General features: G+C 35.8%; 2 protein-coding genes across 2 annotated transcripts in view; one reads left to right on the top strand and one right to left on the bottom strand.

Moving 5' to 3' along the window:
- Window positions 1-89: 89 nt before the first annotated feature.
- On the bottom strand, window positions 90-25,487 carry DTHD1 (death domain containing 1). The gene is given in 14 exon segments (XM_039698768.1): window positions 90-479; window positions 1,041-1,098; window positions 1,799-1,805; window positions 4,423-4,438; window positions 4,441-4,608; window positions 5,824-5,986; window positions 5,989-6,121; window positions 6,647-6,811; window positions 7,688-7,932; window positions 8,756-8,935; window positions 9,550-9,877; window positions 10,555-11,176; window positions 24,743-25,079; window positions 25,452-25,487. Coding segments are annotated over 14 exon segments (2,748 nt in total). The 3' UTR covers window positions 90-189.
- ARAP2 (ArfGAP with RhoGAP domain, ankyrin repeat and PH domain 2) overlaps window positions 25,141-26,408 on the top strand; it is a 118,850-nt gene continuing 117,582 nt past the window's right edge. The window contains exon 1 of the mRNA XM_039699087.1: window positions 25,141-25,275. The gene's annotated coding sequence lies outside the window, so the exon portion shown is untranslated. The remainder of the gene's footprint in view (window positions 25,276-26,408) is intronic.

Consider the following 26,408-nt stretch of genomic DNA (forward strand, 5'->3'; position numbering starts at 1 on the left):
GAAATGTTCATTTTTCTCAAGCAAGGACATGGCTATTATACTTTGCTTTAGTAAAGAGGTTGCAAAGTAGCAAATAGTCTTCTCCTGACTGATATCCCTGTCACTTGTTCATCCAGAAGTATCATGGAAATATTCATACACTTCAACAAGAAAGATGAGAAATTGGGCTGTGAGTTGCCAGTGATTCTGTCAGGTGAACACCTTATTTTGCCACTTTAAACGAAGTTCTTCTGAAAGATCACTTCTGCCAGTCTTCTGCAAATAGTGAGACAAGAGCTGCTGTTTATCAGCCGACTTTGGAAGGGTCTTTTTCCAGCAGCAAAGCAGCTCATAGATCTGGTGTGTTAAATTATCAGGGCACTTCAGCCTAACAAGCTGAAGCATGCTTCATCGAACAGGTAAACATAAAGCAAACAATGATGTATTATCTTCTGCAAGCTCTTCTGCAAGCCAGAACAGCAATTTGGTCCATAGGGCCTCTGAAAGGCAAAAATTAGTGAAGTAAGAATAAATCTTCCTTTTTTTTTTGAAAAGCTTTTTAAAGCTGGAGGCTCAGTGGGTAAATTGCCCAGCTAAATAGGGAGTGTTTTATACTTTGGTGGAAACATCATCCCATCTCATTTCCAATGTCGTTTTTGGTAACTGCTCTGCAGTACAAATTGAATTTAGTCAAGGGCAGATTCAGCAATGATCTATAATATTTGGAACTGAAAGGGGAAAGTTAGCAATAAAATAAAAGTTTCAGTATTTACTGCAACTGATTCATCAATTATACTGGAGCTTTCCAGTACCAACTGGAGTTCTTTATACACAAAATTATATGCTGTTCAAGCATCCCACCACAACAGTATCTTACAAAAGCTATTGCATTTTCTGGTAAACAGATCTATTTTCCTTTGACTACCTATTAACATATTAACTATTTCTTTCTATGGCATTTTCAAATGATAGTAACAGCTGAAACAAAACCTGGAATTAAAAAAAAATAGCAAGCATAGGTCTTTTTTATATTAATATTAATTTAATGGTTGTTTTCTTACCTGAAGAATCAGACAAAATTATTTTTGTACTTCGTGGACGGTGGATCAATTTTTCATGCTATTAAAGAAAATGTGTTGAGGAAAGAGAAATGATGAGTAAGAGGTGAGACATATGATTTGGGAGTGGATTGCAGTAAAATCTTGGGGGTTTAAGCATTTTAAATCTTTTCTACTTACATAGACTATTTTTGTCATTATTAAAAAGAATTAACACCATCAGCGGGTATAAAACAGCATGTAACTATTAAAATAAGGAAATTAACAAAATTTCCAGCTATCAAGTGGGTGTTTATTATCTCTTATAAAAAATTCATCCTTCATGCAACATTACAAATATTTGATTAATAGCATTATGCCATAAGTGATGTATATAAACTGGGTGTATAGAAAATCTGTATAGACCTTCCTAGATTATACAGATTCTAATTTTGAATACTGCATTAGCTTTGCCTTCCTTTCAAGGAAAAGAACAATTTTTAGTTATGCAGTAGCTATTGTAAGGTCAGGTAAACACACTGCATTTGTAGCTATAGTTATTCACGTTACATAGTTCATATTTTAATAAATCATCATGAAAAATAATCAAAATTCTAAAGATAAGTTCCATTAGAAAGTAGAGAGCTTTTCATCTTTCTTCCTCTAAACATGAGAGAGAAAGAAAAAATACTTTGTCCTTTTTTACCTATGGCTGAGAAAGATGAAAGTTTTCTGGCCATTAGTGTTGTTTCCTACTGCATATAGAACCAGAAATTACTTACATAACCACTGAGCACAAAAAGAGATTAGGTTGTATGAAGTGAAATTCAGATTTTGTTGTTTGAAAATGAAATTATCCTCTTTCAGTTCTCATGTTACTTTTGTCACACACATTACACAGACAGTATTACGTGGCTGTTTATTCACAGCTCTCCCAAGGAAATTTGCCTGAGGTTTATTCACTGATTTGCTGGTTTTCATTTGGGAATTAAGAACATGAAACTCGGACTGCAAAAGTTATCCTTTTTCTTTCTGATACACTGAGCATTATGGAGTTTGTCTTAATCACTTTTATAACACAGGCTTTAAATATTGTTCAATATTTGGAGTGTCTCAAACGTACTGAGCTGCACAGCCATAAAGTCAATATATTCATAACTATTATGTATTGTGAAGGTGCCTATTCATCAGGCTGTACGCAGTCATCCTGGGAGGTGATTTCAGTGCACACAGGATGCACACATTACACACTGCATGGCATCCTGTGCTGTACTGCTCTGGAGACCATGGGGGTTGGACTTGGTGACCTTTAAAGGACCCTTCCAACCCAAGTCATTCCATGATTCTGTGGTCTGAATTGTTTCGTTTTGCTTGGTTCTACAACAATTCTGTCACTGGATGTGCCCCAGCGTGAAGATAGAATGACACAGCTAAAAAACTCTCAGAATAAAGGGAATATAAAGCTCTTCCAGAAGGGGGCATTGCTTTTCTTCCAAGACTCAGCTTTCTCTGGCTTTTAATAATGCATTTGTATTTAAACATTTTTTCATTCATAATAAGAATTTACCACCTCAAAGGTCTGTATTAGATTTTCAAAGTTATTGTAGATGAACTCAATTACCCATGCATTGACTTTAATCTGAACCACTTCATGCTACTTAGTGTTAAAATAGTAGTAAAAATTATAAGGATTGAAAATCAGTATTGTCTAAAAATAGTGTAATAATATACAGTGCATTAGATCTAAAACAGTAAATTGCCTTTAAAGATTAAGTGTCTGTGGTGAAGTGCTAAATTCACCCACGGTTCAGCTGCACTGGCATGTGGTCCTGCTGTTCTGGTTGACGGCTAAGTAAAATACTCTTAGCAGTCAAAGCAGTTTTCTAGTCTGGAAAGTGCTTCAATTAGCCATGCAACTGCCTTTCTGAAGCAGGGAATAACATGCTATTCTGCTGTTAGACAGTCATTAGACATAAAACTTCAGCAGAATAGTAATTTCATAATGTCTATATGTATTATTTTTGCAAAGCATTCCCAGCCAGTAACATTGATGTGCTTTGTCAAATGGATCTCTCAGACATGACCAGACTCTAGTAGCATATTAAACAGGACAGACAGAAAAGCAGGAAATAATCCCTTACCTCCTTAGCCCACTGTGTCACATAAATACAAAATGTTTGAAATCATTAGGTATGCACACACATACTTGACATCAAAGCCTAATGCATTGTGTCTGACTTGTGTTGAACAAAATAGGTTAGAGGAACAGGTGTTTTCTGTTGCTGAGGAAAGGAAAGCACCATAAATCGGAATCATTAGTGAAAATAAGATTACTTCTGTAGAAATATATGTTTAAAGTAAATACTGATGTGAATGTTTACATACAAAGTAAACAAACAGCATTTTGACCACTGTCAGCAATATATTTGTAAGTGGATAATGAGGACATATGTATATAAAAAATAGGTTATGATTGTACAGTTACTGCCTTCTTTACAAAAGAAATTTAGATGGGAATTTTACAGAAATGAGTGGAAATGTAATAGTCAGAATGGTTGCCTTAAAAAGATTCCATCTGTCTTTGTTGCAACCAAAATCAGACATTCTGGATTCTTTCAACTATCATATGGAAAAAAAAATAAATTGAGAAACGTGTGAAGATAAATTCAAAAAGAGAAAAACACTACTGTTTATCACCAGAGATTTAGACCAAGTGTTTCTGTAGATATTTTGATACCAAAATGTATGCAACTTTGATAGTAGTAGTTTAGAGGCAGCATTTTGCGTGCAAAAGGCAACATAGCGTGCTGGTACATAGGCTCTTTAAAAAGTTTACAACGAGGTTTCCTTGAAGGAATATTAAAGATTAATTTATATAGCATTAGCTTTCACCAGAGATGGAGATAACTGCCCACATGACTGCACTGCAGAGGCTAATCAGGAATAATAGAATAATCAGGCGATAGGTGGAAGACGAGTTACACAAGCCATTTAATGATCCTACAATTTGCAATTCTATGCTCCCAAGACAATGAAATAAGAATGATACACCTGAAACTTGAGTAATGATTTCACAGTGCCATAATAATATCTCCCTTCCAGCTGGGGAGAGCAGATGGGTAAAAATGTTCTGCTAGAATTTCTTCCATGCTTATACTTGTATATGGGTCCTTCCCCACAGCTAAGAGAAATTCTGAGAATGTTTGTACACTGACGATGCACCAGAAGTCTATTAGTGACTTTTGTGTTTATCTGTAAATCAAAAATCATACCAAGATCCCTTTTCTAATAAATACATGGAAAGGCAGAAAGGGAAATGTCTCTAGTATTATCAAGTGAGAAACGCAACTTTGGCAATGTTAATGCTAATTTGCACAGTGGAGACTGGTGTTGATATTCATCATACGGTAAGGTTTGTTCCCATTCTTTGATATCATCTCTCTGGTAATTTTATAAAACACTGCTGTTCCTTTGTAATGAGGTGAACTGTGGTTACCAAATTCATCCACTTCTTTAATTTGGAGCTCCAGCCTTGGTTGTCTTTGTGAATGAAAAATCAGTCTGTAGACTTTCCTGAAGTCTTCTCCATTCTCTGCAGTGCATATAATAAAATCTTTTAAAAAACTTTTTTTTATCCTGCATTTAGATGCATGGCATCTAAAATAATTCATTAGCATGAGTCAAGCAAAGGTAATCATATAATATTTGGTTATTCCTTTGTTGTTCTTTATCATTACTATTACTTTATTGAACATCTGAGCTCAGCCTGCTTCAGTAGAAGGCATATCTTTGTAGCTAGCTTTCTTAGCCCTTTAATAGTTGGCTTCAAGAATAAGTGGTGAAGGCAGTGCTACAAGTTGAAAATCAAGGAACAGAAAAGGAGGTATGTGCATAACACAAAAAAAGAATAAAAATAAAGGTGTGTTGTGAATTGAATTAGAAGTATATGCTTCCTGGTTATTCAGGATGGATGGCTATGTGTAACAACAAAATGAATGGCAGCAGAGGGGTAGATGCATTTTTAGGTTTTCTAAATCAATTCATTTAATACATCTACAGACATTGCTCTTTATGTATATAAGAAGATATTTCTCATGGGCTAGAGACTTCTCTTTTTGAAGAATATTCCTTTTTTAGAGTACATGCAGTTTTCAATGGGACAGTTTATGTACAAAATGTTCAGAGGGCCAAATACATATTTATATGTTCAATCTAAGACAGAACAGACTATATGCAATTTAGGGTGAAAACCTTTCAGAGGCTTCTTATCTCTTTTCCCTATAAGCAAATCTCTGAATGGTGGCAGCCACTACATGGAATTTTCTAGGCTGCTAACAGAAATGGCATAACTCTCTCTCTCATCACCTCAATTCACAGTGCAACTCACAACAGGCAATATTTTGCCTTGTTTTCTAGCTCACTCTAAGTGAATTTACTTGGACAAAGCAGCAGACAGAAACCTGTCCTTTTAAAATAATTCTTAAAATACCATGTGTTTCTCAGGAACCGGGTTTCACAGAATTCACTGGGGTTTAAGAGGTCTCTGAAGATCATCTCGTCCAACTTTCCTGCTGGAAGCAGGATCAGCTAGAGCATATTGCTCAAGCACTCATTCAGGTCGTACATTTTCTTTACAGTTGGAACAATTTTCCATTAAGCTCCACGTTTCTTTCTTTGATAAGAAACAACACTGAAATAACTAAATGTACTGTGAGTAACTTCAATCTACATGGGTTCCCATACAGCATTTTTTAATAGCTGAGGAAATTGATAATGTTCATACAGATGCATGAATTAACTGCCTTACCTGAAGCAGAAATATTTCCTGTAAATCTAAAATGAATCTGCTCTCCTTGCCTTAATGGGAACTGCTGTGTAGGTTCTGGGGGACCAAAATAACTCTCCTCATGGAGATTTTGAAGTTCATTGGTCAATTCCCTGGATGTAGACAGCAAAACTACTATTTTATAGTAAATAATGGGTTTTCTCCTTTCTGATACAGTATCACATTAGCCATCATGCTATGGAGAACTTCTTCCAGAGCCTGAGCAAAAAGAAGAAGACACCTGTTTTCCAAAAGGAATGCAAGTGAAATGACCACAAACCTGTATTAAGGTAAAAAAAAAAAAAAGAGGAAAGAAAATGAAATAGCTTTATTTTAAATAATTTATCAACTGCTAGTAATTTATTCTTAAAAATATTAGGGGGCTCAGTCGCCAAGGAAATTTTTGCTACTTTCTTTTCATCCTTGTTTCCAACGCATGAAAAGGTGGAAATTTGTTTGTGTTTGTAAAGTATGTTGACTACATAGGTGTAATTTCAAATACATATGAATTTTACATAAAAGTAAGATAATATTTCATAATAACAATTTTTAAATTATGCCTTTTTAGTTAGAGAGCTAAATTACATTTGCCAATTGACTGATGTATTTTTCAAGTGTCTATGTACTACATTGTGTACATTCCATAAATGAAAAAGGTTGGTTTTTTTTTTTGTTATTATGAGAAAAAAATCTAGGAGCAAGTTAATGGATAAAAAGGGATGATTTCTTAGCACTAGTAATTTCCACTTATTTTAAACACACATATTTCAGTGAATAAAATTTTGTTAAATTAGTCATACATTACCTTTCTAAATGCTCGTTTAGTTCAAAAGATACAAGTCCATTCTGTGCATTCTGTATAATAACATCATCAAACACCTTCCACCCCTCTTCTTTGTTTCCATGACCTAATAATTTCAAAGTATCACAGTGATTGTCCCCACTTTTCCTCACAGAAGTGCTCACAGCCCTGGAAAGTCAAATAATTATAGAAAACAGTAACATAAAAATAGTTCTGAAAAAAGAGTAAGCTTGTGTTTGTAGCAGTTTTACACTCTGCTGTTCTTGATGACTTTTTCTGGTTTACCTATCTTGCTTAAAATCTGTATCTGGAAAGGTACTCCAGAGTATGTGAATGATATAATTATTTAGAGATTTTTTTTTCTTTAATTCTCCAGAAACTGCTGAAACATAGACATTATCTTTCTTTCTTTCTTTTTTTTCTTTTTTCTCTTTTTTTTTTTTTTTCTCTTTTTTTTTTTTTTTCTCTTTTTTTTTTTTTTTCTCTTTTTTTTTTTTTTTCTCTTTTTTTTTTTTTTTAAGGAGTGTTCATGTTTTAATGTTTTTTTTAAGACATGGCAAAAAAGCATAAAATTGACCTACTATAAACCATTGTGCCATGCATTTTGATTCAGGCAACCATTGAAATACATAGAAGTAGAGATTAAAAAATTCAAAGGTCAGACTCAAATCAACTTGGTGTGTTATGAACACAGCAGCTTTAAGTAATTTCTATTCTTTGTGTTCAATTTTTGGGTTTGTTGAATATGCGTGAATATTTCTTGGTGAAAAAACTTCATATAGTCTTCATTCTGACTCCTGCTAGAAATGTAGTGGTCACCATATTTAAAGAATAAACATCAAATACTGTATTAATTTTTCTGGTGAAACTATAGCATGAAAATTTTGAGGGTTTGCTCTAGTGTTTCTAACAAAGCTCATAGGTATTGCAGTCTATATTAAAGAACAACCACAGTTTTTATACAAGAAATAATAAACGAAAAACTGTTAAAATTCATTGATTTTGATGTTTTAAAAAATGGTGAATTTGAAGTGAAGGTCTTACCGAGGATGGTATGCTGCAGCAACCCTCTTTACTGTAGCACTAATGACTCTTGCATGTTCTGTCTCATCTCCTTGCCTCTTTTTGTCTGGGTTTGGGGGACATGGTAGAGTAATAGTGACTGAGCTGTTAAAAGGCTGGGCTGAAGGATGCTGGACATGAACCAGTGCACTAGTAGATATCACTGAGTGGTACATATCATGTTTTGCTTTCAATGCTGAAACCAATGATGGCTCAATTGGCTGAATCTAAATATAGAAAGAAATTGTATAATCAACTTACAAAAAAAAATAAAAATCTTCCACTACATGCCTGGATTTGTTTACAAAAATTGGTTATACAAAATTGGTTTATCTTTTGGAGTTGACGAGACTATCACCTGTGAATCAGACTCCTCTCTTTAACCCAAGAACAACCTTACCTAAGTAACAGCACTTTATACAAAGCTCAGAAAAATGCTTGAAAGTCATCGAAACCTGGAGCTTTTACTGCCTAAAATATTGTTTTGTTCCTGATTTGATGTCAAGTTTTGAAACTCATGAGCTTCCTCAGATTTTGAAAAGAATCTGAGATTTTTCTAATCTGTATTTTTTCATAATTTTAGTTTCTCCATACTTCCAAATTAACATCTTAATGGGGAAAAGGAGAAACACAACTGAAGCACAATTTGAGACTATACTCAGCTCAAGAATAATACAGGATAAAAACCTTTTGTTGCACTTGCGGCACCAAGGAGAGAAACGGTGAGAGAAATGAGTCAGATGAGAGAAATAGTTCCATTAAATTGATCATTGGGCCAAGCAATTAAAGTTTTGAGTGGACACATCTTTATTGAAAATGACTGTATTTTCTGAAATATATCAAACAAGGGTAGATAGATCTTTTTTAGTTAAACATATCCCTGACATGTGGTTTAACAAAGCTGACAGGAAATCTGCATGTACAGGATGTGAAGCTGCAACCACTTTTTGTACATTTCTGATATTGGAAGAGATTGCACATCATTAGCATACTCACTTCAGAACTGATCAGATAACAGGCTTATAGAGGTATCACATATTTCAAACTTACCTTTAACTGCATAGGTGCTGGAGAACTGAATGCTTCTGGATGGTAATAAAAAGAGATTCTAGAATCCACATTCAGCTTTTGTAAGAGTTCTACCTTTGGAACAGTAAATGTTTCCTTCTTTAAGCATGACAACACAGAAAAAACACCCAGATGATAAAGTTTCACTTCTGCAAAGCTTTCCTGAATAAAGAGAATGTGAAGTTAAAGTATTGAAGGGAAAGGAAGCAGTGTTTCACAGTTTAATAAGGTCACATTCTCTATAGAGCAAAGTATTAAAATAAATTGACTATTATTGCCACCTGCATGCCCAAGTACCTGGTGATCTGTAGTCATCATGTGATGTTTATATTCCAGTGTATGATTAAGGAGAAATGAAATAAACTTATAAACTGGGTGATGAATTTGGTCCAATAGAACACATCTGCATTTAAAAAACTGTGTTCATTTGATATAGTTTGTACTTATACTCATGGAACTGTGTTAGTTTGTTGTGATCTAAAAGCACAGTAATTCCTACTAAATTTTACTTTTATCAAATAATGTAACACACTGCACTTATTTATAATAATCATGAAACATTACTCAACCATTAGTATTGTGGGATCAAGCATTTGCTTAACATTGTAAGTGAAAAAAAGAATGTTAGTAAATACTAGTTTTCAAATAGAATTAGTGCTTGACCACACATAGTGGGCAATATGATTTAATAATGGCAACTTTACTTGAAAAACTCCAGAGACTTAACTGGGAAGCTCAAATGATGCTTTTACAATCCTTTGATAAGTGTTACTAACCTTATGGTTTCCTTGGTATCCTTGCAAAGAAATAGGAGTTAAGTAGTTTGACTGGAAGTTGGTATCAGTCACTTTCACCATAATCTCCCGATAATTTCCTCTGAAGCATGATGTAAATGGGATTGCAATGTTGATAGGGAAAAGTAGTTTTTCATTATCATAACATTCAATACTGATGACATTGCTGACCAACTCCTCAGAATCATCCACCACCAAGGAACTAGTGTCATTGAGTATATTACACTTTAGATTCTCCAGAACAATTGCAGGGGCTTTAATAAAACAAGGGGTTTCCTGGGGGTTCTTTCCACTCCCTTTGACTAGGAATCTATTAAAAAATTTTGTATTTTAAGTGGGGTAGAATTTTGTATTTTTTAATTAAATACTTCAATGTAATGATGTGCTATAATGAAGCAGAAGAAGATAATTCAGAAAAAATATTTTTAAGAATAAATGAGAAAATAATGAAAAATTTAATGTTTAGCCTGTTTCAGAACAGCTTACAAATTACTGTAAAACAGTATTCATCAGAACTGTTGTCCTTTCCTACTAATTTCCAACAATTTGAGGATTATTGACTTTACTGGCTGTGACTCAGTCCCTCTCTGGCATAAAAAAAATATGCAAATAGAAACTTAGGGTTTACTTTAGACCAAAGGGAAAGATCTTCATTGCACATGTTCAAATTGCAAACTGCTGTTATGTGCACAAGCAGCATCTGTTCAGTACATATCTATTGAGTTTCTGCACCCACACATGTTTATAAGTTAATAAGTAATAATTATGTACATCTGTTCCAAAAAGAAGGAAGACAATGTGCTTACTCTTTCTTCATCCAGTATCTAGATTTTTGTACTTCTTCTGAATCACTCACAGACGGATTCACATCAGGAAGATCATAAGTTTGTGATGAAGATACTTATGTAATTTCTAAGAATGTCATTATTTTTTAAAATTTTATTGTCTTCCATTTTCTCTGTCAGTTTGTGGTCTTCACTTTCTAGCCCTTTTAAACTGTCCCTGACTACTTCCTTTTTCTCCTGTTCAAAACGATTCATGATGCTTCTGTCATAAATGTCCTTCAATGTCCCAGACAGAATGTCTTCCTCACTGCTTGTAAGAGGATCCTGAAAAGCCTCCAGTTCTGGAGGCCTTTCAGTAACTGAGCTACCTCCCTGAAGTTTATCCTTTCCATTGCACTCTTTTTTCTCTGTAAAAGAGACAATCAGTAGTTGGTGTTCACCATCTTCCTTTTTCATTGCAAATTCTCTGCTGGTGTCTTGTTCTTGAGCAGATTTGTTTTTACCTAAGGATGCAATTTTCCCCACAGTTTTAATTTCACTTGTGTGGGTTTGATTGACATTTTGACTTTCTGTCTTGTTCAGAAAAGGAGTTCTTTGGAATTGCTGACTGGAACTGGAAGATGCTTGCGCAGAGTCTTTTGCTTCTTCTTCTGAACAATGCACGTCTGTTTCTCCAGAAGCATTTTCACCAGTCTGGTTCTGAAAATCACCATCTTGTTTGCAGCTTACAGCATAAAATTTATTTTCAGCCTCTTGAAGGTGTGAGATTGTATTTATGAAATACTCCTTTACTTTCTGCAAATAATCTATAACTCCATTGTATTCTGAGGCAAAAAAAAAACCCAAAAAAACCCAAAACCAAACCAATTACATTTTGCTATGAAAGCTAGACAAAAATGTGAAAACTATTATAAACATTTTTATTGAATTCCATATAATCCCATAGTACCATTCAATACATGAAGCACAGTCTATTTCCTGGCTTCCATTTAATGTTTTTTGCACATATTGCTATTCAGGTGAAGTCAATTTCTAAGGAACTGAATATAGACAAGTACATTTTTATACTGGTCTAAGAACAACTGGGTGTGTATTTGTCAAAACTTTACTTTGGCAGCTCTAAGGAGCACTTTTCTAATGATCACACACTAGCTAAATTCTAAATGACAATCAATCCAAAGCATTGATAAAATATAGTCAAATCAATTTGGGAAGATCTTTAAAATGAAACATTATATTTCCTAAAATTGAATGCTCTAAGATTCTAATGCATAGGCCTCTAGCAAGGCTGTTATACATGGACCTAATTTTAAATTCAGATCTTAGAAGCTCTGAATTTTTGCTATGAAGAATAGATGATAACACAAAACCACAAGCTCACATATAATACAAGCTCAGCAGTTTGTAATATCCAGTTACAGGAATGCTGAAGGTTGCCCTTGCATGTAATTAAAATCACTTTGTGAAGAAGAATGCACAAAAAGCACACAACCACTATGCACCATTCATGTAAGATTTTAAATCATTTTATAATCCCTTATTTTTCTCATCTTGAACCTTTTCTTAGAAATTCTTCAAGATATTGTCTCCAGTAATTTAAAATGTATTATAAATGTATCCTTAGAGCTCTTCCTGCATCCTATTGCTGTGAGCCCCTATAACTGGGCTCTTCACTAGTTAGCTATATTGGAAACCTTGGAAAATTTGTTGCTTATTTCTGTGTGCTGCATGAGATCCTGGATAATTTTGTTTTGCAGGTTAAATCTTGTGAAAATCAATACAAATAAGACAATAGATATAAGACACAATATGGTGTGCTCTCCACTCCCAAAGTACAGACAAAAGGAAAGGAAAAAAGAAAGGGCTGGTACAAGTCTTACAGGAAGCCTTTAACTTAACATTCACTTTTTTAACAATGTCATATGAGGTAAATAATACCTCAAGGTTTTCAGCTTGGAAAATAATTTTATTAAGAATACCATCACATATCAATGTGATTTGGATAGGTCTCTCATCTCTATTTACATCTGATTAATTTAAACCTAGAAAATACAGGTCAGAATAGATTTTTCTTGGTCTAAAAAATATTCCTTTCTAATACTTCCTCCGTTTTCAAGGAAGACTTATTAGACTTTGACTATATTTGGAAAAAAATAAAGAAAAAAGGAAGCAAATACATTTTTAAAGTTTTGTTTACACTGGTAGTTTCAAAAAATAAATACCATTTTACTCTTTTTCCTCAGGCACTTTTACAGGAATGAAGAAATTCTAGACAGTTTAAGAGAAATAAAAAAAAAAGGATTGGAAATACAAGAGCTTTGTTTGCAGAAGAGGTTGTAAAAGACCGTTTCCCAGTTTCACTGTAAGGTAAAGGTCAAGCTTAAGCAAAACCCTCAAAATTTACATTTCCCCCTGAATTTTGCATTTTCTAAACAAAACAAAAAAATCCGCAGACAAATTGTACAGCCCTTTAAACTTCCCTAAAATCAAATTTGAAGATAAGAGGGTAATTCAAAACAATGGCATTTTCTTGTGCTGTAAATGTGACTTTTCTAATATGGGCAAGAAAAGATGTGGCCTTGTAACCATATACTATCCAACTGTGTCACATGGAAATACACTTTTTCCATTCAATTACAAGGTTAACCATGAAATAACTCTTCTTTTGTGGTTTTCCTCTTCCCCGTTTGTTTTCTAACACTTTGTTTTCTGTGCTTTTTCTGATGTTTGATAACACAGCTTTAGAATAAAGAGGTAGTTTATATGCAACTGTCTCCAAACCTCTTTGCTGAGTGTTTTAAGGGAATTTTTCAGGTGAGAAATAGCAGCTTTTTGGAAGAGAATGATTCTTGGAAACCTGACAAAACAAGAATTAAAAAAAATCACATAAACCATGAGGCCAACAGGACAGTTAGCTTGCTTAGAGCCTAGAAGGAGGCTTTTTAAACTCAATATCTTGTTATTATTATAGACTTTATAAATCCGTAGGTTAAGACTCAGAAACACAAGCACAGCTAAACATTTCTGTCTGTAATCTCTTTCTTTCTCTCTCTTTGCATCATAGAATCATTGTAGAATGATAGAATGGCTTGGATTGGAATGAGACGTTCTTTAAGCTTTTTTCCAACCTTCCTTCATGTCATGGGCAGAGACACCTTCTAGTAGACCAGGTTGCTCAAAGCCTCATCCAGCCTGGCCTTGAACACTTTCAGGAATGGGGCATCCACAAGTTTTCTGCCTACTTCTCCCTCTTCCTGTGTCTCATTACTCTCTAAGTAAAGAATTTCTTCCTAACATCTAATCTAAATCTCTCTTCTTTTAGTTTAAAACTGTTCCCTCCTACTCTAGCACTATATGTGATAGTGTCCATATTAAAAAAAATCACTCTTCCTCTTTTTTAAAAGCCCCTTTTAAGAATTAGGATGATGTAACAAGGCACCCCAGAGCCTTCTTTTCTTCAGCCTGAACAACCCAAACTCTCTCAACCTCTCTTAAAAGGATAGATGCCCTGATCCCTCTGATCATCTTCATAGCCTTCCTCTGGACCTGCTCCAACAGGTCCATATCCTTGTGCTGGAGACTCCAGACCTTTATGCAGTACTTCAGGTGAGAGCTCACAAGAGTGGAGTAGAGAGGGAGAATCACCTCCCTTGGCTGTTGGATACTCTTCTTTTGAGGTTTAATGCTGATAGACCTTAGATAGAAATTTTCATTTTTTCTTCTTCTTTGATAAATGTTAATACATTGAAAATTGAAGACCGAGGAAAAAAATGTGAGAACCAGTCCTGCAAACAACAAGATCAGACAAGAAGGAAGAGAAGATACTGCAGACATGGGGCAGAGATTCCCTTGCAGCCCATGGGAGACCAAACTGGAGCAGATATCCTGCAGCTTGAGGAGGACCCAATGCCAAGGAAAGTAGATATCCCCTGAAAGTACTGCAGTCTGTTAAAAAGCCTGTTTTTCCTTATAGGAACTGCAGACCATGGGAAGGATCCACAGTGGAGCATGGAAAAGAATAACCAGGAAGGAATGTAGAGGGAATTGTTATGGACAGACTGCTGCCCTTGTTTGCCATTGCCCTGCACTCCTCAGGAATGTGAGGAGGTAAAGTACTTGGGAATGCAGGAGTGAAGTTGAGCGTGGAAAAAAGAAGAGGTGGATGAAAAGTCTTGTTTCAATGTTTTGTTTTGCCTTTGCTTCTCGCTATCCAAATCTATTTAAATTGACAATAAGTTAGATTAATTTGTTCCCTAAATTAAGTCTATTTTGCCCATGATGGTAATTTCAAGTGATTTCTCTATATCAGCTCAGGATTTTTTCCATCTTATTTTCTTTCCTTTTCCTAATGAAGAGGGGGTAGTAAGTTACTGGGTTGGCATCTGGTGTCTGGCCAAGATAATCCCTCTAAAGTATAGCATACATAAAACTTTGAACAATTCTGTTTAGTTAATTTTACTTTAATAATTTTTTTGATCACATAGTGAGAATTATGAGTCTCATATTGAATCTCATGGAATGGTCTCAAAACTTGTGTGATACACCTGGGGGAATATGAATTAACTTGGTCTAATGAATTACCAAGTACTGAAATACTAACAAGTGAAAATTAAGGTCCCCCAGCATTGTCAGAGAGCAGAACTCAGCATCTAATATACCAGTGTGTCTGCTTACAGATAAGTCCTTCCATACTTGCCTGGACTTCCAGTCAATTCCTTGTGTTTATCATGGAGAGCACTCAGCAAGTGGCAGGTGCCTTGAATAATTGCTGTAACATTCTCCAGCTACTGGCTGAGAGATCTGCTCAGGTCTTTTGGTAAAGAGGTCAGTCCAAGCACATACTCCTCCAAATCTCCTTTATCCAGATCACTTTTCAGAAGTACATCTCTTGCTAGAAAGTTCAGGTAAGAGATTTTTCCTAGGACTTGTCCTGATTTCTCTGCAGATGTAGTCTTACTTTCAGCTATATCCATTTTATGTTCAGAATATGCTACTACAATTTTTTTTTTCATTCGAACTCTTCCACAAGGTGTTGTCCTTGGTGCAGGCTACTACACTGTTTAGCATTTCTAGCCTAACAGAAATTTTAAAAGTACTGTATTCCACAAACCAAATTCTATCTGAGAAACTCTGAGTTGATGTTGACTATTAAAAAGTTCCTAGGTGACAGGAAGGAGTGGCTGTTCTGTAACCATAGGCGAGGATTGCCCGGAGACGCCAATGTACACCATGCGCCTTTAAGGGAGGTTATGTAACTCAGTTATGTAACAGTGACTTAAAACTTCAGGATATCTGAGCAATTTCTTATTTTGGTGGCTACAAATGATCAGTACTTACAAAATCAAATTTAATTGGTTATTTACAATTATATACTTGCCAGCAATGAAACACAGACACACAGAATCACTAGGGTGGAAGAGACCTTTAAGGTCATCGAGTCCAACCCATGCCCTGACACCTCATCTAAACCATGGCTCCAAGCACCACATCCAGTCTTTTTTAAAATACATCCAGGGATGGTGATTCCACTTTGGCCTTCTTGGCCACCAGGGCACACTGCTGGCTCATGTTCAGTCGACTGTGGGCCAATACCTCCAGACATTTCCTTTTTAAACACAGGATTCTATATCAGATCTCATGACAGCAAATGAGGAAGTAATGGCCACTTAAATTACAGTTGACTCTTCCAGGTTTTTTACTCTTCAGTAGTCTTAAACAGAATGTATGTTTAGGTTGTCTGATGATCTGATGATCAGGATTTGAATGTCTCTAAAGCCAATGATTCATAAAGGAAAACCATTGCTTTAGTTATTAAAAAAAAATAGGCCCCACATCCTATCTTGATTTCAGTGCCAGTGCTGTACTATGAAAACCTATTTATTATATTTTGCTATAAATTCTCTGCTTCTCCTTAATTGAAGAATGGTGATAAATTATGTAAATGGCATTTCTTAATCTTTGATGCTGTTCACTGAATAGTCTTATATTTTAAGGCTCATGTTTATGTACCATATTGACAGGTATTAGATAATGTAACTATAGTCTTTGGGAACAGTCATATGGTTTTTATTTGACATAAGTCTTGCCCAAAGAGATACAGTTCTTGCAGTAGTAGATTTCAGGCTCTGCATGTCCCTGTGGGGTTTCATGGTCCAGATCAGCCTCATCTGGGGAGTGCAGGTGATTAGTTATAACACACTTTGAAGCTTTCTGAGCACTACAGATTGCAAAAGAATATGTTGCTGCAATTAGTATATTATTATTTTTATAGTATATTATTAGTATATAAAAATATATATTTTATTAGTATATTATTACTATTTATTATATTATATTATTGGAAGATAGGAAGGGTAAATAAAGTAGGCAACACAAGTTATTCGGATGTACTACAGTGTATATCCTCTGAAAAGATATGACTGCCTATATTAATATATAGTATAGAGTACACTCAAGAAAATAATATTGTAATATCACACATTAATTCAATGCAATATGATAAAGAATTTAGTATAAAAGTTATTTAGATAGAGTAAAATTATATAATACAATCAGTGCTGGAGTCATTTCAATCTTGTGCTTTTGTGAAGTTAATTCAGCCTGGATTAGTTACTGAGATGGTGTACTGTGCAGCTCACCAGTTACAATGAGGACGTTGAGACTTTAGGAATAAGCAGACTTGATAAGTACAGTATTACTCAGTTCTCCAGCAGTCAAGTTTAACAGTGGAACTATAGTTTACTCTTTCAGCCTTTACTGCAGAAAATCTGAGCAGAGAAAAAAAGGACACAGGTACAAAGAGACACACAAAACCAGTCCAGGGATATCTGATCAGAAGAATCTCTCTAGATTTGGCCACTGTGGATCCTCAGCCTCAGTGGAAATCCCTGCCTGAAACACATCCTTTAACTGAGAAAGAATGAGGCCCATAGTGGTAGGATGGAGACACAAGCTGTTGTGTTATTCACTGCCCATGGACAGCAGTTAATTACTATTAAAACAACAGATTCACAAGAAAAGAGATATGGATTTCCAGCAGCCCTATTGTTACAGTAGGGCCCTATGTCCAGGGGGTAATGTAATGCAAAATTTAGAAAAGAAATACCATTTGAATATCATATATGTAAGAAATAAAAGTACAAAACCAATTGTGATAAATATAGAATTGTTACTACATTTTGTGTCTTTCAGGTCTTGTGATGTTATTTCTTTCTTTATTTATCTATTTATTTCATGTGAAAGAACTAATAACAAAAGACCTGTGGACTCATTCTCAAAGTTTAGTTATCCACTGAAATTTCATTTTTTAAAGAGTGATCTTCAGCAAAGCTACATCAGCAGAAAAAAAAAAAACCCAAACAAACCAAATTGGAAAAATTCTGTGCTTGATTTTCTTTCAAAACAATTCCTATTCCTGAGTTACATTCACATTTAACTATATGCTCTAAGTATTTGAAAAGCCCTCTTAAAAAAGAGCTTTTCCATTAATATTAAATAATAGCCTTGGATATAGGAAGAACAAAATATCCAGTTTAGAAAAATAGGGATCAAATAATACATTCAAATTACCCTTCAGCAGATATTCATGTTCTTTTCAGAATACCTTAGAAGTGTTGCATAGCTGATAACACAGGAAGTGGACTTTGCTCTGCTAGGAAAAGAGATTAGAGTGTACAGTGCAGATACAATAAGTTCTGCCTAAATACTCTGCAAATAATTCAAAGTTCAGTATGTGACAATGAATGTATTTTGGTGTGTTTATTGATCTATTCAAATATGAAAATATGTGCAATGGTTACTCTTCCCATCTCCGGTATTCTAAGGCCCAAGTTAAAAAGCAATAGTAGTATAAGAAAAACTATGAAAGTGCTACAGATACACTGTGCCATAGAATTTTTATCATATGTTCACGTAAATACTTCATTTGGCATGCTATTACAGTTAACAGTGCTGGTCACTGACATAATCCTTTGAAATACAAAACTATGAAGTAATTAAAAAAGGTATCTGTCTTTGAGTGCAGTCACCGGACTTGACTTTAAGCAATCTTAACTACAAACCAGGTGTTGAACAGCCTCACATTAGGAAAACTCCGGAGTTAAGGAGGGAAGGAAATCTGAGATATCTACAAAATATAGTGAGAATGAAGGAGAAGATAAAAACATCAGTACGTACTCTCAAATCCATAAACTGCATTATCCTGTTTACAGTCTTCTACAGGAAAGAATCTTGGAAATCCATCTGAAAATCTACTCTGCTAGAAATCCCTCTTGAACTGTAAAATGCATAAGACTATCCTAATTATAAGCTTTAGGAAAAACTAATTCTTGAAAGAAAAACGCCTTTTTCATGTGATCAGCAATAGTATTTTGTAGTTATTAAACATAAAAAAACTGTAGGTTTTTCTATCCACTATTGAAATAATATTTCTTTAATTGCAATCTTAATTAAATTTAGAAAGGAAGAGGCTGTTGAAACATTACATGAATGTATTGATTTCACTTGACGGCATTTCTTTCTTTAATGAGAAAGTCCCAGTCCATTATAATGCTGTCTTAAATACTGGAGTTAGACCTTCATTTCTCTTAAGAGACATGTTTGGTATAAAGAAATATTTGATGGAAGCATGACATTTTTTGTACAGAAGAAGGTGAAAAAGAGAGAAAGAACTATCTAGATATAGAACGCTGTGCTATCATCAATTTCAGTAGAGTTTGTAACAGAAGTAACAGAAGCTATTTGAATGAGATTTCTTAAATAGCAATCTAATTCAAAATTTTAGGCAGAATATTTATGCCATCATTTGTTTATCTAAAATAACAATTACTGGTAGTTTCAGTATCACCTGGTACTACCCAGGTAGCTTGTCTACTTTAAACAGCTGGCATTTTACCTTTGAGACTGTTCCTCAATTTGCTATTGAGAAAAGAGACAGAAAACCAAGGAAACTGTTTGTGAAATGGGATGTATACAATAAAACATCAAAGATGTGACACTGCTCAGCTTCTAACTTAACCTAGTAACTTCACAAGCAATTATTCATGGACAGATGGAGTATCTTCACTTGAAGTTTTTTATTCAAGTGTTATTTGTATATACAGTAAGCTTCCAGTTTAGCACCTTTGATAGCATCAGAATATTAGGAAGTGAGTCAGCTATCATGAGTTTCTCTCTTTGGTTGGGCAGAGAGCAGTGAGGAAAAGAGAAAACAGAAGAGAGAGTACAGGTTGTCCAGAGAAATTGTTCCAGAGAACACTATCCCTGGAAATGTTCAAGTCCAGTTTGGATGGAGCTCTGAGCAACCTGGTCTAGTGAAAGGTGCTCATGCCTATGGCAAGGGGTTAGGACTAGATGATCTTTGAAGTCCCTTCCAACTCAGACCATTCCACAATGCTGTGATTGTATGATAATGTGTTTAATCAGACCTAAATAACAGTGTGAAATTGTATTTAACTATAGATAATTTCAATTGTGATTGTACTACTTTTTTTTTCTCTAGAAATAGTTCTGCGATGTCTATTATATTTCATTACTTTCCATGACAAATTTGCTTAAGCAACAAGTAAAATGAAAGAGAGAAGCAAGTGCCTGAAATTGTGACCTTTAAATCTAATAGCATCATTAAAAGTGTCAAATGTGATTTCTGTTGAGTTCAAATAAGCTAGTGCTGTGGAGATAAAATCTTAATGATGTGTGATTCATTACAATTCAATGAACTGTGCAAAAGATAAATATGGGAGAAAAATCAGCACTTCTATATGCAGGAAATTTTCTCAAAGGGATTTATTTCCAAATAAGCTAAAGAATGCTCCATTAAACTTCTCAAACATGACAGAAAGCCACTAGATTTAGATTTTCTTGTGACAGACTTCTTGGAGAAACGCAAGTCAGCAATTAGAAAACTTTCATTTACAGCAGGAGCTTAACTTCCTTGCATTGCTAGAATAAATTGTCTGCTTTCATTTCTAGGCTTGTGAATTCAACAAAGCAGTGCTGCAGAAAAGATCTCAGCTTGTCTGTAGGTTAAAACATGTACCAATTCCTACGGAAGTGGGGGATCCCCAGCCTACAAAGCTGTATCCAGAGGTTTGGGTGCAGGCCTAGGATAGGACTTGGAGTGGGTTAGTCCAGACAAGTGTCTGTCCAGTATTGTATGCTTTGGCAAAAGACAGCAGATAGAGCCTTCTTAACTTCCTGGAACCTCATGTTGTCCCAGGGAATGTATTTTGAATTTCTATCTTTGCAGACCTGTATTGAAAATGAAGTCAAGTTCAATGTTTCTAATTCACCCATTATCACTACATGAGTGGTTGCTAATCGGAATAAATTTTACTGTTGGTTTACAAGTAATTTTATGATAATTAAGAGTATGTCAATTAATTTATTAACTTCTTGAGAGAATTTTGCATGTGCAGTTGAGTGTTGTATACAATATGTAAGCAAAAAATTAAGTCAGACTTCATTGTCACAAGAACTGGTACAGGAAAGAAAACCATCAATACATTGTAAAAGTAATTAGGAAACAGTACTCTGTGGGATCACTTTCACACATTTTTTTCAAAAGTCATAAATCAATATCAAAATTACTAAAGGGACTACTTCATGAGTCCATCAGTAGTTTTAACAAAAACAGATGGCAAAACTGTATATCATTGTGTAATCTGTATAAAATTACACTAATATACTAAAGGGACTACTTCATGAGTCCATCAGTAGTTTTAACAAAAACAGCCATTAAAAGGAGATGGCAAAACTGTATATCATTATGTAACCTGTACGAAATTACACTAATGGCTTATAAAATGATAGTCTAAAAATCTATTATATAGTACAGGTAACTGTACAAAGCTTCCTGGAAAACAAACTGACTATTAATTACATTAAAATATGGGGTATGGGTTGAACTGGCTTACAAGTCTGAGTAAAGATGGAGGCTGGTATTCAGTATGACATACAAAAGTAACTGACATATTGAGTAAGTGGCTGAGAGGAACCCCAAGGACACATAAACAGTTGATAAATATGCAAAAATTGAATTTAACTCTAGTGCTTATTCTTATCTGCAGTCCTATAATTTTTCTGAAGCTTTGTGTCATTTGTCTTATCCTGAGTGAATATGTTACCTCATGGTAGAACTCTGCCTATGAAAATTGTAATGCGTTATTTAATTTCCAAGGTTAGTTTTCCTGGTATTTTATTAACAATAATATCAATGTTGTACTATAACAATAATAGTGAGGTTCAAATTGTAAAAGGCCTAGATATTCACTTGCTGGTTGACTGAGGTGTAGCTAACATTTCATTTCTTATGATGCTTGATAAGCTCCAAAATCTAAATATTTAACCTTCTCAACACCTTGAGAAGATTGGTGGATGAATTTTATTACTCCTCCTTTGAAGAGGAGCAAATGAGACTCAGCCAATCACAGAAGATCAAGTTCAGAACTTAGACCTCAGTAAGAATATGTGGGTTGTCTGGTTTTTTTTTCCAGGAGAAAGTGAAATAATCTCATTAAAAGAAATAAACAATAAATATTCACAAATAAACTCAGGTCTCCTGTGCATTTTTTGGTAGATGACAAACTTCATGTAAATATCAGAGCTACTTGTAAGCCATCCATAAAAGAAGGAGTAGCAGTTGCTTCCTCTATTTTATATTACCAATTGGCTGTTTCTGCAGCTGGATTTGGAGTTCTTAAACAGAATAAATATGCAGCAAGTAGAATTGATCTCTAGTTTTAAAAATTTGCATGTCTAAAAATTACAATATTTGAATTTGGAAAATGTCTGACTAGTTTGAATCAGATTCATTATAAGCTTAATGAATAATTAGAAATGTGGCAAAGATCTATTCTGACATTTGACAAACCACAGAGTGTGGAAATCTGGGATATATTTATATCCTAAGGATTAGCTCCTGTATAGTCTGGTGATATTATTCCATCTTAAACACAGTCTTTCAGGTTATTCTTACAGACTGATGTTGAAAACAAAACCAAAAATCAGGTCAATAGCAATCACTGGAAAACAGGCTTTCTAAAGGGTTTTGTAATGATAAGTATGAGCTGGAAGGTATTAGCATGTTTACTATGACTCACCTTTTTATATGGTATTTGTATTTTAGGATACAAAAGCCCTAATCTCTTTCAGAGAATATAGCAGAAGTCATGCAGCTCCTATTTATAATTAATTTATAGACTGAAATTTTGTCTTGATCTACCTGCCTACCTATCACTTATTTATGACAGCAACGTAGAAACTCAAAGGAAGAGGAAATTATCAGATAACAAAACCTCTGCAGTTTTCAGGCCTATCAGCAGATTTTTCGAAACTCAATCTTATCAACAAGCCTTAGAGTAGTACTCTGCCTTATGTCATATCTGAATTACACCAAAATTAGTAAGATGCAATTTCCTGCTAGATTTTTGTAAGACATCTTTTTTACTGTAGAGGTGAAAAGCTGCCATTCCATGCTCATCAGAGAACTATATGCTGTAGATAAATTAGAGACTTGAGAGCTTTCTTAAAAGATGATATATTATGCTACTTGATTACTAACAGAATAAAACACCATATATCAAATTATACTACTTTATTTCTAACAAAGAAAAATACACCATATGGATTTGTGTGGTACCAATAATGTAATTTAGACATACAAAACACATCAAGAAAATCCCCTAAACCCTTAATAGCACAACATGACTTAAAATGATCTTGTGTACATTGCAATTTTTTCTGGACATAATGGAAATAGAAAGAAATAAGCACAACTTGGTATGTTTTTAATGCTCATTTCTCCCACTCCTTGACCCCTCCCAAAAAAAAAACCACTGAAAAAAATTATCTCAATAATAATAATGATAATGATATGATGTGATCCAGTATTGTGGTCAAGGAAACTAAGGCAGTAAAACTCTGGCTAAGACACAGTGCATCAGGGTGAAGTGTCATGCTGTGCTCTAAGGGAAGATACCACTACTATACAGGCATAAATAAATGTACTGGGGGCAATCTCTGTCCCTGAGTTCTATATAAGGGTCTCACACCAATTTTTAAAGAAAAATGCTGAGCAGACTGTAATATATAGTCTCTGCCACTGGCCCAATGACATAGGTAAATCACATGGGTTCCTGGAAGAGGAAGAAAGGTGGGCTTTATAGAACGACTTGGGAACTTGACAGAGAAGAGCTCAAGGGTATTAATCAATGACCATACCCTTAGACTTGAGGAGAAAGAAATTCTAGCCCACCACAAACTGCCAATTAACTGAATTTTTGCACGGTGAGGTAAGCCTTGCAAAGAAGGCAAATCTTTTGTTGTTTACAAGGCCTGAATCTTTCAAATAGTTTAAGTTACTGTGGTAAAAATTCCTTTTAAAGCCAGTATTCATTGGCATTCTTACCATTCTAAAAGGAAGCTAGGCTTAGCTGGAAATGTTAGGCAAATTTGTGATCAGATGACTCTGTGAGTCATTATGTTACAATCCAGACAAAAAGGGGTGTTAGTATACTTACCTGAATCACAACTGTGCGCTCACTTGGTTTGGAAACATATCAGCCCCATAGCAAATAACTGGGAATAACAATTCCTTGTCTGAAATAGATGCTGCAAAAGCATTAATAAAAGAACAAGCAAAAACACAACAAGTTTATTTAGATTGTCAAAAAAGGCAAGTCCAAAAATTGGCTTGCATGTTTTTTTTATTTTTTACACAGATAATTACATATCTAATAATTAGAACTTGCAGCTGGATGCTCAAAAGAGCTTGGGCACTGGTGGAATTGGTGCTGTAATACTGAACTGCAAATTTCTAATCTGGAAGTTCTGGAGAGTGAAAAAGCTGTTTGCATTCAAAATCGTGATCCTGAAACCTCACTTTACTACCATGACGCCAACAGTTTTTAACAGTACCCCTGCTAGTAAACATATATTTAGTGAGTAGGAGGCAGTCTTAAAAAGAACCCAGGTTTACTTGCTCCTAAATAAGCACCTTTATAATTGACCGCTTTATCTCAGCATATCTTTGCTTCTGTTTTGCTTTGGTAAGGTGGGTGGTAGACCTTTGGTAAGGTGGGTAGACAGAGTTGCAACACTGTAAACCCTCTGAAACCTCTTTGGATTTAGACAAGATGAGAACTGAAGTGTCAACTGAAGCGTCAAGAAGATGCGTATGCTCACCAACGAACTACATTAAAGTACTTTCTGTATCATTCTGTGTAACACAATGCTGGTTTCATCTGAGTGACAGTTTTTCACAGACATGGAAGAGATCCAAGAATTAGGGAATTCTTGGAAATTACCGTAAGCTTAGTACCTTTAGTGTTTTTTTTTAAATTTTTTTTTTATTTTTTTTTTTTTTAAGCAAGTGCTCACAGCTGTGTCACTACTGGCACGCTGTCCTGCTTCCACGCAGCCGGAGCGCTTGCCCTCAGCGCGGCTCCGCGTGGGGACAGAGGTGGCGCCGGGACGCCCTTTGCTCACTGGCCTGGCGGGAAGGGACGCTGGGCAGCACGGGAGGCCTGTGAAGCGATGCGCCGGGGCCCACAGCACCCCGGAGCCGAAGCCTGCCTGCGGGTTTCCCAGTGACTCCTCCGGAAATATGTGGCCCGGCCAGAACGCGCTGAGCCGGGCGCGGAGGGCGGCGGGCGCTGCCGGCGCGCCCAGGTGCGGCCTCTCCTGCGGCAGGGAGGGACGGAGGGAGGCAAGGAGCTCCGCGGGCGCGGCCTGCCGGGGAGCAGCGCGGGGGTGGGGTGGGGTGTGGAGTCAGCCAGGCAGGAAGGAAGGAAGGAGAGAAAGCAAGCGCGCAAGAAAGTGAGCCAGCGGGGAGCCGGAGGGAGAACTGAAAGTTGAAGCACTCTTAAAGCCCTGCGCTTCCTTCTTGTGCCTCCCCGTCCCTGTCAGCCGCTGGCGTTTGGCAGAGGTAAGGCGGGCTGGGCGGGCGCGGGGTGTGCGGGGTTTGGGGGGTCCGGGCAGGGTCTGGCCGCTGCCGGGGGTGATGCTGCGGCTGCCGGTGCCGCCGGCTGCGAGCCCCGCGCTGCTGCTGCTGCTACTGCTGCCCTTAGAGCTCCCTGCAGAGCTCCCTCAGGGCTGCCGGACAGTGCGCGGTGTCTGGGGACGGGCCGTGTCCCGCATGAGCCGCACATGCCGAAATAGCAGGTAGGCAGGTAGAAAATAAGGCGTGTATTACTGTTTTCTTTGTAACTTCAATTGTTTCAACTATTTGTATGTAAATGCTATGTTAAAGAGCAGTGCTTTACTGTTGTGTGTTTATTTACTCTATGAGTCGTTTTTGTGAAGGCAGACTTGAACAGACCTCACGTTAGCTGCCATTATATACCTACAAATTTTGTCAGAAAACTTGAGAAAGTCAAAGAAGTTGTAGTATGTAATGGATGGAGAATACGAATGAAGGGTACAGCACCCTAGTGTTGCCATTGCAACTTCTCAAAGTTCCGATTCCACCCTGAGTTTGCTTATTCATGCCATTCAGTTCCTTACTCCAGCGACTCTGCAAGTTGCTCCACTGGAATTTCTTGCAGTATGAGGGTTGACTCCGAGGTAACGAAAGTTGCCGAACCTATTTCTAGAAGGCAAGTGCTCTGAAATTGAAAAAAAAAAAAAGAAAAAAAGATCAACCAAGAAACAGTTTTACAGAGGATGTGATTAAAGTTATTTTGTAATTATCCTCTAGGTTGACCTATGCTTAGTAACTTCCTTGTATTGGTAGTGGCAATAGTTCTATGGCAATTGCTGCAATCGGTATCTCTTTTTTTTCTTTTTTTTTTTCTTTTTTTTTTAAGGCAATCTATATGCTGATTGTATAATGTAGCTTTTGGGAAAGACCTTTAATCTTCAATGTTTTCTATGTTAATCACGTCAGTTTGTATATAGTCAATTGCAATGTGAAGATGAAATTTGCTACTTGCAGATTTCGTTCTGCTCCATGGTAAGACCTGTTGCACTGTTTGTTTGGTGTTTTTAATTTTTTTTTTTTTTATATTTAATATATTTATTAGGATTTTGATCTAGTACGTTGTTTAGCAGAAGTTGGGA

Source organism: Passer montanus, unplaced genomic scaffold (assembly GCF_014805655.1).
Source record: "Passer montanus isolate IOZ18808 unplaced genomic scaffold, ASM1480565v1 scaffold13, whole genome shotgun sequence".
NCBI lineage: Eukaryota > Metazoa > Chordata > Aves > Passeriformes > Passeridae > Passer > Passer montanus.